This window comes from Cottoperca gobio, chromosome 2 (genome assembly GCF_900634415.1).
Source record: "Cottoperca gobio chromosome 2, fCotGob3.1, whole genome shotgun sequence".
Lineage (NCBI taxonomy): Eukaryota > Metazoa > Chordata > Actinopteri > Perciformes > Bovichtidae > Cottoperca > Cottoperca gobio.
Genome location: NC_041356.1, coordinates 2,987,934 through 3,007,299, shown reverse-complemented (window position 1 = coordinate 3,007,299; position 19,366 = coordinate 2,987,934). Strand labels below are relative to the sequence as shown.

Here is a 19,366-nt window from a genome sequence, read left to right as displayed (position 1 = left end):
TTGAAGTCGGGCCGTGCTTTTGAAGCGATTTACTTTGAGATATAAACATGAAAGGCAGGCAGGGCTGAGATATGCCGCTCTACACCAACTCAGGTGATTTTCTCTGAGTTGTGGAAGCACATTTAAAGAAACTATCTTTTGATCAAGTGTGAGGGATTGATTCTGAATGCAATAGTAAATGTACTGGGGGCCTATATTTACCATCTGGTTTAAATTCTCTCCTGTTGTTGCCCAAATTCTGTCAAAACAAACAATGACACAGAGAACTGGCACTACTGCAGACTTTATCCCCAGAAGACATGTGTTCCTGCAAGTTTCCCCCAGTCTGTAGATGGGTAACTCTGTTTTCAGCACAGACAGCATGTGAGTTGAAACAATGTGCATTTAAAGGCTGTTTTCCAGTTTCCACATGGATATATATTTTTATAGATTATCTTCTTTTCTGTCTTTCACTTTGTCCTCCAGCTTTCTGTCCTTCTCTTTCTCTCAACCATCTTTCTCTTCTTCCCTTTTGCTGTCTTTTCTCCTTTTTCTCTATCCATTTCCTTTCTCCATGTGGTCTTTCCTCTCCTCCTTTTTTTGTTTCAGGCTCGATCTGTTTCTCTTCCTAGGATTTCATTTCCTTCTTTCCTTCCTATTACCTCTCCGCTTGATTTCCTCGCTTTCTCCCATTTCTGACGCCTCTCTCGAACCAAGATTAAGCTATTAATGTTGCGGCCCCTTTAATGAGATGCATGTTGCTGTGTGCATGATCATGAGCGTGTGTGTGTGTGTGTGTGTGTGTGTGTGTGTGTGTGTGTGTGTGAAGCTGCCCCAGGTTTCAGTAGCAGAACAACAGTTTAAATGGACTATTGATTGTGCCTCTCTCTGTCAGTGTTTGACTGCTTCCTGCCCTCCATGCTAGTTCTCACACACTCACTCACTTTGCCTGACAGAACACACACATTAAAGCAAACTTAGACACAGGGATATATTCACATACAGCACAAAGCATACACATACTGTTGCAGGAAGACGGGGACCTTTAGCGCTTTTTGGTAATTGATTCCAGATGTCCAATGTACAGCTAAAAGCCTGTTACTGACAGTCTAATGCATTTTAATATTAAATAGACCCCCTGCTCACGCTCCTCTATACACCTGATACTCACTCTGAGAAACATACATGTATATAGGAATGTGAGTAACCGTCTCACTTGTGCTCTATGCAATCATAATATGATAATAGATCACAATATGATGAAAACTGGGTTAATATCCTACTGCAGCTACGGCTGAGCAATATATTGATATCGTAAATGAAACTAGAAATGGTCTTAGATTTTGGATTATTGAAATCTGGCATCTCTTCCTGATTTTTAAGGCTGAATTACAGTAAAGTGATGTAATAATAATATGATTATTTATCAACATTATCATTGTGTGAATTTTTTTTCAGAGTGTTTTGGAGGGCAAGTGTATTTATATAGTGTTTTCTCAGGAAATAACAGCTGTCCGTTAAGACCACACAGTGTTGTGAGCAAGCAAAAATAAATAAGCTGCAGTCAGCAGTTTTAATTAATAATGTGACCAGAAATGACCTATAAAAACATTTTGCAGGTGAAGCGTGCCTCTACGTGGCTGCTGCTCTTGTTTTTGTTATCTTAATATCGAGGTTGAAGAATGTCCGTCTGATGCCCAAAACCTTCCTGCCACAAAAGATACTGACATCCTCTCTATATGGAAAAAAATACTATAGGAGACAAATTGCTTTACTTATTACTTATTAAAAAACAGTGGGTACACACACACACACACACACACACACACACACACACACACACACACACACACACACTCACACTCACACTCACAACATCTGAAAAGGCATTCATTGAATACAGATGCAGAAGAACATCACAGTGGCGTCAATGCAGAGAGAAGTGAATCGTGCATTATGGGAATACAGTGACACACACGCGTACATCGATGTGGATGGATTACCCACTTTTGATTAGATTGTCGGCTACATGCTTCTATTTTATTCATGCTTCACCGCTCAGCATACCATTATCTCACTGTGTGTGTGTGTGTGTGTGTGTGTGTGTGTGTGTGTGTGTGTGTGTGCGTCTGCATGCTTATGTGTTTGTGTGTATACCTGCATGTGCGTCCTGCGTCTCACCATGCACTGCTCAATGTGGGACCTTTTAATTAAGGGAGAAGTTTCATTATCATCTCCATTAGTCAATGGCTGGCTGGGGTCAACACACACACACACACACACACACACACACACACACACACACACACACACACACACACACACACACACACACACACACAACACACACACACACACACTGGGCTGGTAGAATATTTAACCTGATGTTCTGTTTCTGGCTGAGAGTGTAATTTGTTACCCGTAGTAATGGGGACTGACCCCATTTCCAGTCAAATGAGAGAGGTGGGGGAAAGGTGTTATTATAAGTGATCATGTAGTCATTCGCATTGTAATGCATGTCACAGGTCATACAGATTGTCATACAGGCAGAACACTAGAGACAGAGACACTACAGGTGAATAGGTTGATTACTTAAATATAAATACTTTAATACAAGTTTCATATGCAAATGAGGCATTATCTTGTGCTTGCATGTGAAATTGCATACATTTCCAGAACAGGAATGTGAACATTGGATAGAGGTTCAAAATGCTTGTTTCATTTTGTTGACATATTAGAGTCGAAGGTTTTTACACAGGGAATTTTGGATGTCATTCCACGAAACAGGCTATGAATGATGTATGAACAAACCCCTCTGTGAAAACCTTCAGAATACAGATGGGAGTGAAGATGGACCGTTTGTATGTAAGCGCTACTGAAGTGGACGCTTTGAGAAAATGGCCTTTAAATATATGTGTTGTAAAATTCCATACATTTTGCAAGACACTACAGGTGAACAGGGTGAGCATTTTAAAATAATAGATATATCCATGAAACAGATATATCTGTCGATTATTTACATTAAGACAATATTTTTCTGAAATGTTCAATTTAAATGTGAAAATGAGGAATTATGTAATGCAAACTTTAGGTAAACTTTAATGTCTGTGTCTGTCCGAAGCAGGAAAATTGTCTTTGGTCTCACCCAGGAGAAATTACAGAAAGAATATAAGTTAAATAATAATAGTGAAGTTAAATAAACCCATAAATGTTTTTTTTGGCTGTTTTTTTTTCCCACTAGTCTGTTATGGAAGCAAAATAGTACAAACTCTGTTTTTTGCCTGCAGTGTTTTTGCCTTTTTATATATATTTTATGGAAACGATCCCACTGTGAAAATCAGTATCAGTATTTATGGAATCCTTTTCATTTTCATTCTGTGTTTAATATGAATCAAAAACGCCTCCAAATGTTCACGTTGTAACTTCATTGAAAGAATCCATGCTTTCCAGTCGTTTTGAAGCCTTTTGAAAACCAATGAAACTGGAAAATGTTCAGATCTGTTTCACTTCATCAGTCGTATGTAGGTTAACTCAGGGTCGACGGTACAATCATATGTATTAGACGAGAGAACGAGTCAGCTCAGCAATAAACTGTGCGCACCAGTACAGCATTAGTCTGGTTCACATCCCAACACAGCCCTCGTACACGTCCAGGTGTTGCATACAAAAGGAATAGTTTTTAGTTTAGTGTGTCAGCATGTGGACATTTGCTAACATGCGAAGTACAGTCGATGCTTAATAAGGAAAAGTCATCGACTGACGGAAAGTGTTTGTGCTACAAATGGACTTTCTCAGACGGGATTCATATTTACTCCATACATTTTGTCTTTCTCTCCGTTTTCAACGGCGTCTGATTTTATTGACGGCTGCAGTAATGCTGTGGCTGTTCCATAAAGGCAACACGGGGAAACTGTGTATAAGCACTCCAGTTTGTGATGTGGCAGTGAAGTATGCAATTAGCCCTAAGCAAAATAAGAGGACCCTCTTATCATGCTAAGCACCACTTGCGTTTTGTGTGTGTGTGTGTGTGTGTGTGTGTGTGTGTCTGTGTGTGTGTGTATGTGTGTGTGTGTGTGTGTGTGTGTGTGTGTGTGTGTGTGTGTGTGTGTGTGTGTGTGTTTGAGATTGAGACGGAAGCCTGAATTCAGATAGATTGTCAACCAGTCAGTCAGAAACATTGGAGTCTGGTATGTTCTGGCATTTATCAAAGTGTAATTGCCCTTTTCATGTTCTTTTTGAACTGTTGCCATCAGACATGACCTGGACTCTCAGATTGCCACACAAATAACACACACATACACACACACACACACTCCTTTTTCACTGACTGTGTTTTTTCTTCCGGCAGATGAAAGAGAAGACGTTCAGAAGAAGACTTTCACAAAATGGGTAAACTCACAGTTGGCTAAGGTAAGAGAGTGTCCTGCTTCCTTTCCTTCCTTGTGTTTTATTTCTATTATTTTACTATAAGACTGTTACTATAAAACTTTTCTCCTATTCTAACAAGCAAAACACGACACCTTGTAGGAGTTTATGTATCTTGCTGCTCGGACTGCTCTGTCTCTTGCTTTTATTGGCTGAGGCCCATTGCTTTGAAAAGGGACTCAGTGTGTTTATGGGGAACTATACGTGCACAATGATTTGGGGCGCAGGGAACAGCACTATACTTATCTGTCTCCAGGGCTCCAGGATTTAGTTTGTGGCCCAAAAATACTGCCAGTGCAACCACCAAATCACACACACCGCTCATAACACATGAACACACAGGGAAGGTATGAAACGATTAAGTATTTAATATAATAAATAACAAAGTCAACATATTTAAACAATCTTGCAGTTTTTATATGCCCTGAAGTCTCTGAGTATGGACATTTAGTAGGTTATAAATGATGCTTGCAATCATGTCAGCTAACAAGTAAATGGCAAGAAATGAAGCTTGTTGTAATGAAAAATATTTCAGATAAAAATTAATATCTTAAATACTTTGAAAACTCTTGACGTTACCCAATGCCGCTGTGTTGCCGAGGCTACACACTAAATGAGCCGAGCGAGTCAACTTGTCACTCACAGAGTGAATGTTGTCTTTATACATCATTGAGAGCGAGAAACACACCTGCTGAACGTCAGTGTTCACAAAGTTCAATAAAGTAGTAAGAAAAAAAAAAGAGTTCGAGACACAAAGTCACACAGTGTGGCCCTCAAACAACTGCATAGAGTGTTCCTGCCAGGGGCCGGCCCTGCCTGTCGCTTCATTCTGTCCACTTCAATTCCTCCCTTTTGTTTTCCTCCTCCTATTTGCAAAAGAAAACAAACAGTCATGACACGGACATTTTCGGAGGCATTTCCTTTTACGGCTGTGATTCAGACACACACACACACACACACACACACACGCACGCACACACACACACACACACACACACACACACACACACACACACACACACACACACACACACAGGTAATTCCCCCCACGTCCATTCTCTCTGGAGAGTGGATTCGGTGGGATAAAGGGGGCAGGAGAGTTTTCCAGTTTCCCCTTTTCTTGTGATTCCACATGCAGTATTTGGGATTGTGTTCAGAAAATGTTTGTTTTTTTGTCATCTCTTTTCAATTTTGTTGCTTGATTGTCTATTGTGCCCTCCGTTGGGATTGAATGACATTTCTGTGTGTGTGTGTGTTTTGTGTGTGCCAATACATGAATGCTATTCCTATTTTCAAAGTTGATTACAAGGGTGGTAGAGGTGTGCCGTTGCCATGGTGATGGAGACTTAAGTGAGTGTGTGCCTACAGTATGTGTGCACGGTGCCCATGTGTGTGCGTGTGTGAGTAAAGCTTTTGAAACAGAGTCTGGTCTAAGGCAAGTGATTAAAACCATCTTCTCTCACCTCCTCTCCTCTGTTTCCTTGCCTTTCCTTTCCTTCTCTTCCTTTGCCTTTTCTGTGATTGCCTTCCCTTCCTCTCTCCTTCCCTCTTCTCCCTCGTCTTCCCTCTTCTCCTTCCTCCAATTTCCCGTCTTCCCTTCTCCTTTCGTCTCTTTTCCTCCTTTCCTTCTCTTCCCCTTTCCTCTAATCTCCTCTCCTCCAGCCTGCGTGATCTCCTCTAAGCATAACTAAGAGAAAGAGGGAGAAAATTTGGAGGTGGGAGGCAAGGAGATAGATAGAGATAGTCAGCGGAGCATAATGAGCCCTAGATAGATGAGTCTCTCTCACACACACACACACACACACACACACACACACACACACACACACACACACACACACACACACACACACACACACACACACATACACACACACACACACACAGGCACAGGCCTCAGGAGAGATAGTGAGACAGCAGATAGGTAGGAGAGAGGGAAGGAGTCGAAAGATGTAGGAAGGACTGTGGAAAAGCAATAGAAAATGAGTGAGAGGAAAACAAAAGTTCAGGAACGGAAGGGGAGAGTGAACAAGTTATGGCGGGATGTGGAAGGAATGGCAACGGTCGGCATGAAAAATATGGAGAAAAGCAGGCGTAGAGATGCCTCACAGTAAAGCAGCGTCGTGTCTGATTTGAGTGTGATTTGCTACTCAGCAAACCATAAAAAGAGACACTTCAGGAATATATGAGGATCTGTCACTAGGGTAGGAAATTGAGCTTTTTTCCCCTCTTGTTTACCAACCGCAGCTGGTACTTTATTTAAAGAGTATCAGATTCCATTCCAGTGCAGCATACTCTTCAATGCGTCATGCGTCTGACACTTTCAACTCCCAGATATCTCCAAGACATTGTATTGCTGCCTTTTTATTTGTTCGATTTCCTCTTGTGAATTTTGGTTCAAAGTGGTGAAGGAAACTCTGACTTACTTACTTTAATTCACAGGTTGATCATTATTTACGGTTCCCTATAAGGTCAGGATGGACAAATGAATCCACCTCAGAGAGCCAGGAATGGAGGGAAAAGGGGGCACAGAGAGGGGAGGACCAGGGCCTGTTGTTAATTTCACACCCTGGCTGTCACTGTGTGCTCAGGTCCTCAAAAACTGCAGAATAACTCTGATGGGAGAGGAGAGAAAAGGGAACAGGAGAGGACAACGAAGCTGAGAAAAGAAAAGGAGAGACGAGATGAAAGGATTGGGAGCAGAGACAGCGGTGAGGAAAGCATAGCATTTCTGGTTTTGGTATTCCTGGATGCCTCGATACGCTGATGATACAAGCTAAAAGTTGAAAAAGAAAACGTTGACACCTCAACATTTAGACTGCAGAGGCCAAGGGGTACGAATCACCGACCCTCAGATTAGTACTAACAACACAGGATAAACTGTCTTTGTTTCCAAACAAGAAGATTTATCTACTTGTTAAGATATCGTTAGCAACATGGCTACTGCAAGCAGTCCGGCTACTGTCCAAAGCAACAAACCCTGCGATGATAAAGGTAGTATTCATTAGTAGGCAGGTTTTGTTACTCATCTAGTTTAACAGAAAGAACAGGTTTGTATCACTCTCCCTCTCCTTTGCCTCCTCCATTAACAGAGCTTTCTTGCAGAGTAGAGTTTCCACAGTTAACATAAATCCAGTTTCTGCCATTTTTCAGCTATTCTGTTGAGTAACCTCTTGCTCTCTGGTTAGCAGTGATGCAGTGTATATGTCTAGGGCTCTGATTGGAAAAAGTAAAAACGCAATGAGTGTAGCTGTAATGCGCTGGCCGTTGACGAGGTGGGAGGCAATAAAGAGTTTGCCGTCTTGGTTCAGACTACGGAGCCTCCGTGTTATTATTTTATTACTTTCATAAGTACAGTATAGGCTCAACTGAAGCACTATCCTCTTCCTGTGTGCCTTCATTTCCCCAGGAGATCGTACCCGGTGGCAGACAGAGTTGCAGAGTGAAAGCGAGGCTAAAAAGGAACCAATCTAAACGCTCATGCTGTCATTATTCTACAGCTATTACATTGGGCAATCAACATTTACTTCATAATGAGAAGAAATTGTGTTTATTGCCTCTGAATTTGTCGAATAACTTTCCCCATTGCTATATACTGATATTTACACAGTCCTGAGCCTCGTGGTTATTGCGGATCATCACTCTGTACTTACATTGCTGTTGTTTTGACATCGTCTGTGTTTCCTTTGGGCCTTTGAACAGGTGAAAACAGAACGATAGAGACAGAGAGAGACAGGGAGGGAGGGAGGAGGGAGGGAGAGAGAGAGAGAGAGAGAGAGAGAGAGAGAGAGAGAGAGGAGAGAGAGAGAGAGAGAGATCAGAGGAGTATGAGAGAGTACCTGAGATCACTAGTCTACCAGAGCGCTCGTGAGATCAGCCAGTTTATCTTGTCTATGTACAGTGATCTCATAAGTCTCATAGATTCTCTCTCTGACCTCTCATAGTCTCTCTCTCTCTCTGTTCTCTCTCCCTCTCTCTCTCTCTCTCTCCTCTCTCCTCTCGCTTCTCTCTCCTCCTTTCATCTCTCCCTCACTCGTTTTTTTCTCTTCCTCCCCTCCCCTCTCTCTCCTCTCTCTCTCTCCCTCTCTCTCGGATCTGCCTCATCATGGCTCGCGCTCGCTCCCCGCCCATTCCCTCTACGCTCTCTCATTCGTTTCTTTCTCTCCCGCCCTCGCCTCTCTCTATTCTCCGCTTTTTTCTCCACTCTCTCTCCCCCCTGCTTTCTCTCCTCTCTCTCTCTCTCCTAGGTCGTAGAGATTATCGATAGTAGACTATACATACCAGATAGATATATAGATTGACTATATCATAAGATATATATATATGAGACCATATTCCGACGATAAAATATATTTAACTAATACTTTATCAGATATATATAGACGAAGAGAGATAGATATAAGACAGAGACAGAGACAACAGGACACAGTGAGAGACAGACAGAGAAAGAAGGGATTGACAGACAAACAGAGAGAGACAGACACAGTAAGAGACAGAGGGAGAGACACACACACACACACACACACACACACACACACACACACACACACACACAGAGACAGAGGGAGACACACACACACACACACGCACACACACACACACACAGACTGAGGGAGAGACACACACACACACACACACACACACACACACACACACACACACACACACACACACACACACAGAGAGACAGAGGGAGACACACACACACACACACACACACAGAGACAGAGGGAGACACACACACACACACACACACACACAGACAGAGGGAGAGACACACACACACACACACACACACACACACACACACAGACAGAGGGAGAGACACACACACACACACACACACACACACACACACACACACACATACACACACAGAGACAGAGGGAGAGACACACAGAGAGAGATACGGCCATGGCTTATCATAATTCATAAAAGTGTATCTGAATGAGGATACAGCTTTCACTCTGCTCTCCCTTCTCTGATAGCCTTCCAGCATCCCTGACGGCACAAACATTTCTTGTGGGATTTCTAAAGAAATTAAGAGCTGTCACACAGTTACAGCTGAGTAATCCTTTTCCAAGTCAACAGTAATCTGAAGCTACTGTAGAGCAGTGTGGGAGCAGTGAGACTGAATGGGCTGCTTGTTCCGTCTACTCAGAGTTTCACAACCTGCGATGTACAGTAGATTTAAAGGTCACTCGATGAAGTTTGAAAGGTGAGGGGGTTTTTTTTCAAGGGGGCTTGGTGATTGGCAGCTGTATTAGAACTCATTTTCACTGGTTCACTGCTGACTGTGTTTTTGGCGAACTGCGTGTGGAAAATAGCAGCATTACTACATAATTAGATTTGTGCTGTGGTTCAAAAGCATGCCCCTGTGTGCAACTTTGTTTCTGATGTGCAGTCACCAGTGTGAAATTAAAGAAAACTAGTGTACATTATAGCTTTTCTGATCAGCGTTCACCGTCTCAACTTCTCTTCTAATTCAATGTTGCTTGCATTTACAACAGCTCTCACACACTGTCTGAGTCCTATCTTCCTGCTCTCAGGGTAGCTTCAACTTTAAATACATGCATAGTTTTGCTCTGGTTGTTCTGTTGGACAGCTTACCTGTGCTGCAGAATGCAGTAATCTCCTCCATGTGTCCGCAGATGATCATTTGCTCTGGTGATCCATGTCAACACTTGAGCACACACTATGTTGAGTGGTACAGGCTACTAGCATTACCTCAGAACTTGTAGCAACTTTAAATCTAAATGCTAATTTAAGTTGGACTGTATGCATTGTTTGGGGCAATATGATTACACAACATGAGGTCAGTGTGCTACTTTCACCAAGAGAATACAACCACCTCAGGTTAATAGTGAATGACATGTTTTAGTTATGCAACCAGGACATGGAATATGCGTTAAATCTTGTGATTTAGTCACGAGTCACCTAATCTGGAAACACATGTATTTGTAAGCAACGAGAGCATCTTAATCTCTAATTTAAAGGACACACACAATAAACGCCGTGTTAAATGCGTGTACGATCTGTCTGGAAACAACAATTAGTAAGATCCTTGACTGGAAAATCTCTGTGTATTTGTTAGATTTTCTGTGCGTCGTAGCTCATAGAGAAACTCCTCGGAGATATGAATTAAATAGATATATTTCACAGCTTTCTGCCTGTGAAATTGCTGATAGCATTGTGCATCATCTTGGTTTACATCTTGTCAGAAAAAGCTCTAGAGCTGTCTTTATTTGTTTGTTTTTTATGCTATATTATTTGTTTGTTTTATGAAAGCTGCTTTGAAAAGATGAATTCTGTAATATAACATAATACACCTGCCCTGCTTCCCCTTTGACAAAGACCTGTTTGTTCTTACGTCCCATGTAGGTAAATAACCCCTTAACTTGTGTTTCCATACTCTTCCAGAAGAATACATCTAGTTTGTACTTGTATGAGGAGGAGAAGGCAGAGCGTTACAGTGTGCCACATCTACAGCCAATAGGAAAATGGAACTAGTTAATTTCTGTTGATTTCTGATCTGCTGCTAGTAGTTACGAGGGAAGCATTGGGAAAATGGGAAGCAGGCACACCATAGCTACGTAAAGGTTATACCAAAACTGTTCATTCTTATGTTTGCTTGTTCAACTCAAATCAAATCAAATCAAATCAAATCAAAAAACTTTATTGTCATTTCGAGATTATACAATGTACAATTCAAATGAAATTTCGTCTGTCCTGGCTTACTGTAAAAGTGACTGAGTAAGTGGTCATACATATTTAAAAGTGTCGTGGTGCTGATGCAGAAATATAAAATAAAATGTGTACTTAAAATATAAATGTCATTTATATTCAAATGTTTCTTTGCATCGCAAAACAATATATTTAATGGGCTTGCAAATAAGAAAAGAAAAAAAATCTGTCACCCACGCTCCATGAACACATATCCATTAATTACATATGGACACATGGCATCTTAATTATATTTTGTCTCAGCTCTCCTCTTCTGGAATACTGCCCATAGTCTCAGGTTGGCTGTTGTGTCAATTGGGCAGTGACAAGTTAATGGAATGTTATACTAATTTAATTAGATATAGATCTGGGGCTTTTGGGGTCCAAGTATCTGGACTAAAAGTTTGCAGTGTCCATCGTTGTGTAATGCTTTCCCATGATGCTAACAGAGGGAGTCAGTTAACGGTTCAGTCAGACAGCTGATGTCGCCTGTCACTCACCAAAACTAACTCAAAGAAGTCATTCATATGCCTCCGGCTGCTGCCAGGAGTCACAAGACGTTACCATTAAATGTGTCACGTCAGCTGTGAAATCCAGACACTTCCAGAATGATAAGTGGCCAGTGGGCGAATTGAAGGAAAATGTACTGTTTACCCAATCACTAAAATATAAGGTCGTCTTCCTTTTAACTGAGTGAGTTACTCATTCCTCTTTGTGATGTACAGTTTGGTCAGCTGACATGTTAAAACATCCCTACTTCTGAGTTGCTTTCATAGCTGAGGGTAGGGTTTGTGTTAGCTCTTAGTACCTCAGCTCTCCACACTCGCCCCGAGCGACCACTTGTGATCAGATCTCACTTCCCCCGCTCTATTTGCAAATAAACAGGTCCATCACCTGGATGTGTTTGCACCTGGATGTGTTCGCACCTGGATGTGTTCGCACCTGGATGTGTTCGCATCCTGTGATCCGATCACGAACTCACATTAATGTCAGGTGTGAACAGTGTCTGCTCACAAGTGCTATCTCCTTTAGTTGTTTGGTTGTTATTGATTGAAATCAACGCTCTGAATACAAAACAGCATTGGAATTTTCGCAGTAAAAATAATTGTTCTCATAACTCAGTGAAAACAAAACATACAGACATCATACACCCCCCCCCCCCCCCCGCCTGTTTACAGTAGAGGCAGGACATCTAATATATATTTGTCCATAAATCTGTTTGGAAATCATAGGAAAAAATCCTTGAAAGCAGATTAGCAGTTTACTAGCTGTGCAGTGCACAATAAAGTTGACAGATGTTTCACACTTGTGTGATTTGACCGACTGTCTTAAAAAGAAAAAGCAAAGACGCTTCATACTGCTTTTTTAATTTGTACCTTCTCCCATTAGACACACAAACTCCAGACTCTTTCACATGCAATAAAAAAGACGCAAGGGAAGAAAGTTCATGTCCTTATCATAAATTTAACATCGTCTAATTTATCGCTAACCTCTGTGCTTACTCGAAGCTTCACCTGATTCAAATTGTAACCCAGCAACCCCTTTTTAAAGGTGAGGAAAGACAAACTGTCCTTGATACAGACTGAGTCACCTCGTCTGAAAAGAAGCCAGGGTTTGAAAAGACTGAAATAATAACATACACTTTAACATAGAAGCTTGAGGAATGAGTCAGCGGTGTTTGGCATTCTGGTCACATGTCGGCAGAGGATTGTTCTCTGTGAAGGTGTCTGTCATGCTCACTTCTGCACCCTGTAGTTAGGCAGATATACCGGCACAATGTATGTACAGGACGTATCTCTGCCTTGTGTTTGTGTAATGACGGCGTGTGTTTGTATTTGTGTGTGGATGTAAATCCCAGTTTGTGTTGGAAGACGATAAAAAGATACATAAGTGCTAAAACAAATCAGAGCCGAGTGTGTCTGAGACGCAGTCTGTGATTTCACACTTATTTGTTGGCAGATGCAAAGAACAGGCTGCCCTTTATTTTACCTCCCAAACTACAGTCTTTTGGTACATCAAGAAGGGTCTATTTTTTTTCATCCCATTCTTTTCATGATTTCCTTTTTTTTTTTTTACAATGTATCTTGTCATCACTCGCAGCAGTAGACTGTAAGGTGAGCTACGTTGCCCCTCGACACCACTCAATGTTATTTCTTGGTAGCGTAAAAAAAAATAAAATAGAAACACTATGTACATTTCTGTATATACCGTTTAATTTGTACAGAAAACAAAGTGGAAAAAACATTTTTACATTTTACAGGACTTTTTCTTGACAGTGTCAGGGTGTTACACTATTATCAGAATAATATATAAAGAATATTAGACAGAATTATAAACCTAATGCATAAAGCATAACATTCTGTAGGTGCTCGACATTACAGCCACTCTACTCCTGTCCGTACCGCTAACTCACACATTTGTTATTAATACTGTACACAGTATGAAAACCGTCAACTTTAATACCTCGGGATACCGGTATACAATTACAACCCTAATTGACTTCCTGGTGTCTTCCGCAATATCGCAATATCCTACGCGGACGTCTTTTATCAAGCTGCGTGACGTATAAACGTCAGGCCCTCGCACGTGAAACGCAGCTGCGCTTATGACTGACGTTATGGAACCAAGTATTTCCGCTTTGGCTCCTCCATCCGCTTCCCGAAGAAGAGATGCGAGTGAAGGAAACGAGGAGACGCGTTGGAATAAAAAAAAGCAGCCACGGTGTGGATAAAAAAATAAGTACATTGAGTGCATTTTTGAGGATACAGTACAGACCCGTTTCTAAGCTTCTTCTGAAAGCTGCAATTTAGAGGAACATCAACTGAGCCCAGAGAGTAGAGCTGAAGAACTGCCTTCATTGCTGGAGTGTAGTGGACATATGAAGCAGGCCGTCACTAAATGGACAACAGAGAGAAAAGGAGATTTATAATGAGCGTGTTCGTGCATTTGCTTCTTTTTTGTGCCATGTTTCCCGTTCTTTTATCTGTGTTCACCTGCGATTTCTTCATTTATCACCTACACCCACGCATTGTCCACAGCACATTCAAATAATACATCTACTCCCAACATACACACACACAAACACACACACACACACACACACACACACACACACACACACACACACACACACACACACACACACACACACACACACACTCTGCCTTGGTTAATGGAGAATAACTCAATAACGTTGAGTCTCAGGACAATGCCGAGAGGCGTAGGTCGAGGGCAGAGAGGGATGGAAAAAGAGAAAGATGGACTGAGGGAGGAACATACGAACATAAGAGAAGGAGATGTAAGAGAATGTGAAGGGGAGACTGAGTATAAAATATTTGGCAGAGAGCAGAAAGGACAATGTAAGAAAATGAGACACTGATAGGAAGACGTTGTAACTCAAAAGTAAACGGAATTCCTTCATTAGAGCGAAGTGATTGTCTTTTTTTTCCCTTTTCCCTTTTCTTTCTATATATTGCATTTATTTCGTGTTCTTTCTTTCTGTCTCACTGCCGGGGCTAATGCATTTTAGATGCAGGAGTGGGGACTTCTACATGGCAGCCATCGTGGTAATAATGCATGATCGATGCAGGGAAAGAGATCTCTGCCACAGTAACCAGGACGGTAATAATGCAGGGAAGATTCATGATGTTGTGTTTTTACACGATGCTGCTGGCAAAGACATGCACAAGTAGAGCTTCACTTTGCTTACTCATTGTCTATGTCCTTGCCCTTTTTTCTGTCTTCAGCAATTCGTCCTACACTTTCTCATCATTACTTACTCCACTAGGCTTTTGCTCAATTTTCAAATAATACGGTCATGCTGCTCACCATGCTAAATCAAGTGTTGCCGAAAAATTAGTCCAGATTAGCGGATCTCAAATCTGTTATGACACCTCTAATAAACCGTGTGCATGGGAAGGTCATTTGCAATATTCAAGTTGAATTGAACTAATTGATCAGCCTCAAGTTAAGAGCTGTAGCCGTGCATGATTTCATGACACATAATTGACCTGGTAACCCGTTACCTACTATTTCTGTCTGTAAAGGAAAGGAAAAGAAAATGTATTTTTCATGTCCTGCAGCAGCGCCTCAAGTCGTCCTCTCCCCCCCCCACTCTGGCGGCTGTGAAGGCCCAGAGAAGACGCTCAGCCTGCAGTGTTTACCAATGCAAAGTAACTGCTAGCTTGTAATCCCAGACTTAGCAGCACTGATAAAGAACAAACCTCTTGGGTATTAACTGATATCTTCACATTTAGCGCAGGGCTGCTTTGTGCTTACTCCAGAGATGCCGGTCTCTCTCTCACTACTCCCAACAGCTCTCATGTGGTTCTGACCAATGACGAGCACAGTCTCAAGTATCCAGATTGTACTTTTAAGCAAAACTCATGTCACCGCCTGCAGTTGTTGCTTCTGCTTTTGCAGAAATGTATTAATAATCATCTTTTGTTTCAGACAGGGAAACCACCTGTGGAGGAACTGTTCTCAGACCTTTGTGATGGAAGACGCCTGCTGGAGCTGCTGGAGGGGCTGGCAGGACATGAGCTGGTATGAAAGCACACACAGACACGTGAACGTACTGTAGAAGCAGGCTCACATCCATAAACATAGAAAGAAATTCCATGTCAGACTATTAAACCTGCCTCATAAAAGTACTCCGGGAGTCCAATAGGCAGGGTTAGTTGTGAGAGCTGTTGTATATAGTATTTGACACATTGTTGGAAATAAACGTCTTGGCCTGTATGGATGATGGTAGATTCAAATGTCTCCCTTCTTATACACTATAGAGACATCCACAAACCTTTTTATAGTAGTAATATATTTGGACCATTAAGGCAGGCATGCTGTAGCAGACTAAAACAACAGATATCAACATCTAATACCAGATGAAGGTGAAAAGTGGCATGTTTGGATAGAATACTCCACCATTTAACAGTTTGTCTGAGAGGACTACTTTATATGTTTTATACTATTTGGTTGTGGAAGGTCCTCTTCATAAATGGATGTTTTTTGTAGTAAGGGTTGGTTTTGTACACGGAGAACAACACGCTGTACAATGGTTCTACCAGACTGGCGCCTGAGATCCGTTTGAGTGACAGTTCAATAAGAATAGAAGAAATCAGCAGTAAAATAAACTGGAAGCTTAGCATCAAAATGTGTGCAGCTTTAAAACAGGAGCAGCTTCCTGTTTCAGGGTCAAGTGCACAATAATGCCTGGAACACGCTGGAGTTGACAGGCAGCGTGTTCTTCAGACTTCACAACACAAACAGAAGGTGAGTGTGGGGTTAGCGCTGCTGGAACATCAGCGGAACGTTCTATAGAAACGAGTCACAGGTTAAACCTCTTCACTGTAACACTGAGCAGACTGCAGAGGGCCCAAAGAGAAACACAACTCCATATTTAAAGGCTCAATAAGGGTCGAGGGTCGCCTACACTTTCCTGCACTGGAAAACTCATTTAAAATCCATTTTCCCATCATGCAACACTGTGGGGACAAAAATATTTCAAATGTAAATAATGCATTTGGTGTCTGAATTAATTGTTTTCTTCTCTGTTAAAATATCATTGAAGGAAAGAATAAAAACATCAATACAACAGCTGAACGTAGTGTTTGTTCCTCCTCAAGAAATATACACCAGTGATTGTGGAGTAGCAAAATAAAATAAATGAGGATAATTATTTGTGTCCCACACCACTACGTCTGCTGATCATACAGTTGTAACTCCACAGCAGAGAGCAGTTCATCCGGCATGTTAATTGCAGACCTTATTAGCAACACCAGCGATTGTCATGTGGTGTTTGTCCACTTGACTGACTCTGGTAAATTGTTACCATGTTACCGCGTGCCTTCTCTCCCACATGGCGTGAACACGGCGTTAACCTCGGCTCCACTTTAACATATTCCGAGCCTTGATGCTGAAATCATCACTTAAAGATTTATAAATTGGGAAATAAAGGCCAAATGCCGAGATTAAAATCCGGATCTGGCTCTTAGAAGTAAAAAGAAATGCACACAATCACACACACCGTCGCAGCCCACTCTCTTAATCACACTTCTACTCCCACCTTGTTTTCCTTTCCCCCTGCAGCGCTCTTCTTCAATCTTTTCTCATTCTCTTTATGTATTTTTGTTAATGTCGCTTATTTTTATTCTTTCCATCACCTTTCCTCCCTCTCTTATCTCCACCCTCCCCCCCTTCTAACTCAGGGAAAGACATTATAATCTTTGTCCTTTTGTTTGATACTATCTCCCTATTGTAATGGCATACACACACATGCAAACACACACTTCTATTGTAATGTGGCTGTTTGTAGCACTCATGAATGCCTGTGAGCAAGGTCTCTTTATGCCTCAATAATCTTGTGTGTGTGTGTGCCTGTGTGTGTCTGTGTGTGTAGGTGAGGTTGGAGAGAGGATTCACACGCGTTCACTCTCTCAACAATGTCAACCGTGCTCTGCAGATCTTGCAGAAGAACAATGTGAGTATACATGTCGTGACATAATATTTCCCTCTATCGTGTGAGTTTAATATGGATTTGACTGCATTAATTTACATGAAATAAACCAGTGATTAGACTCATTTATATTTCTCATTATCTCCTCTCTATCTTTGTTTCTTTATACCTTTACACCCGTCTCTTCCAGGATATGTTACTGTCTTTCTTCTTTCTCGTGCCACAATCTTCCCTCCTTCTGTTGCCCTGCCTCTTCTAATGTGTCATTCCCTTCTATATAAGAATACATCACTTTAGTCAAGACATCTGTATAAATGTGGATTACCACATGGTGCATTTTAAAATATGCACTTGCAGTAAAGACAATGCAAAGTTGAGCTTTCCTCTCTAGCACAGCATGCAGTTCACAATGATAACGGTGGCACGTTTAGCAGCCATCTTTCTTGGTAACTTTGAACACAAAGGGCATTCGATTTCACGCAGAGGTAAACAAAATCAGTTTCTTATTTCTAGTTCGATGACCTTTTGATTTTGTCAGCTGAATCGACGACTCTTGCTCGCAAAATTGTAGTTATTAGCTAGCTAAAAAACAAACAAACAAACGGATCATTTGCAAGAAATGCCAGGTTACTGCTGCTGGAAGGGTTTAACAAACAACCATCATGTTTACGCTCCGGGTGTAACCTGTGATGAAATAGACATTGCTTTGTTTTAAGGAGTAACCAGACAAAAATGTTTGGAAACCATTGAGTTTGATGAAGTGAGGAGACGGTATTTTGTCCAATAAAGCCATCTGTTCGTTCCTCCTCCAGGTTGAATTGGTGAACATCGGAGCGACAGACATTGTTGATGGGAATCACAAACTGATTCTCGGGCTCATCTGGAGCATCATTGTCCACTGGCAGGTGTGTGTGTGCTCGCCTGCATGTGTATTTCTCTGTGTGTCATAATGTGTTAGCATGCTGCTCTCTGAAGAGATTTTAGAGGCAATAAGAGTTTTCATATTTTGGTAATGCCTCCCAAGTGTCAATATTTTATTTGCAGTTGCAGCCAATTTTGGCTGCGTATCAGAAAGCTGTTTGAGTTTGGACTGAATGTTGTTGTTTTATTTACCATGACTATGATGATTATTTACTCCAATTGAAATGAGTCAAACAAAACCCTAGTAAACAGGAAGTAGAGCTGTTCAATGTCCCTGAACTTGTTGGGGGAAAAAGTATTTTGGAGCCTGGACCTCCTCCTCGAATACTTTAAATCTAATAAGCTGATGAAGTTCTGCTCTAGTTCTAGTCTTAAAGTTACAACAGATTCAAAAGAAGTTCACTGGAGAAGAACAAAGTCAGATACAATTGAGTTTCTTATATGAAAATAAGAACTCACCCGAGGTCACAGCCGGCTGTAAACACTAAATTCTAAGTTCTGTGCTCTCCTCTTATACCACTTTACCGCTCTATGACGATGCTGAGGCTAAAAGGTCACTCACTTCCCTTCGTCTTATTCTCCTGACAGTAAATCAAGGGACTGTTGTTCCCATTCTCTCTTGATCTAACACCTTCATGACGTCCCCGTGCATTAGGCTTATCTAGCCTGTGTAGGGGAGCTCACTGGGTTATCATCTGCGCTCTCTACAGGCGCATGTCACTCCCTTATCTCCTTCACTATATGCTGAGGGTCTCATAAATCTGTCCTTTATAGGTTAACTTGGGGGTCCGTCTTTTTCCTCCTATATGTTCAGCACTTCAAACCTGCTGTGCGCACAACGTGCTGTACTGTCATAAACCAGAT

The 19,366-nt window shown here is 41.6% G+C and overlaps 1 protein-coding gene across 1 annotated transcript in view; it reads left to right on the top strand.

Annotated features, from left to right (window-relative positions):
* LOC115020216 (dystrophin) overlaps positions 1–19,366 on the top strand; it is a 227,062-nt gene that overhangs the window by 69,149 nt on the left and 138,547 nt on the right. The window contains 4 exon segments of the mRNA XM_029450175.1: positions 4,328–4,389; positions 15,580–15,672; positions 17,525–17,605; positions 18,394–18,486. Of these exon segments, the coding sequence (XP_029306035.1) occupies positions 4,328–4,389; positions 15,580–15,672; positions 17,525–17,605; positions 18,394–18,486 (329 nt within the window).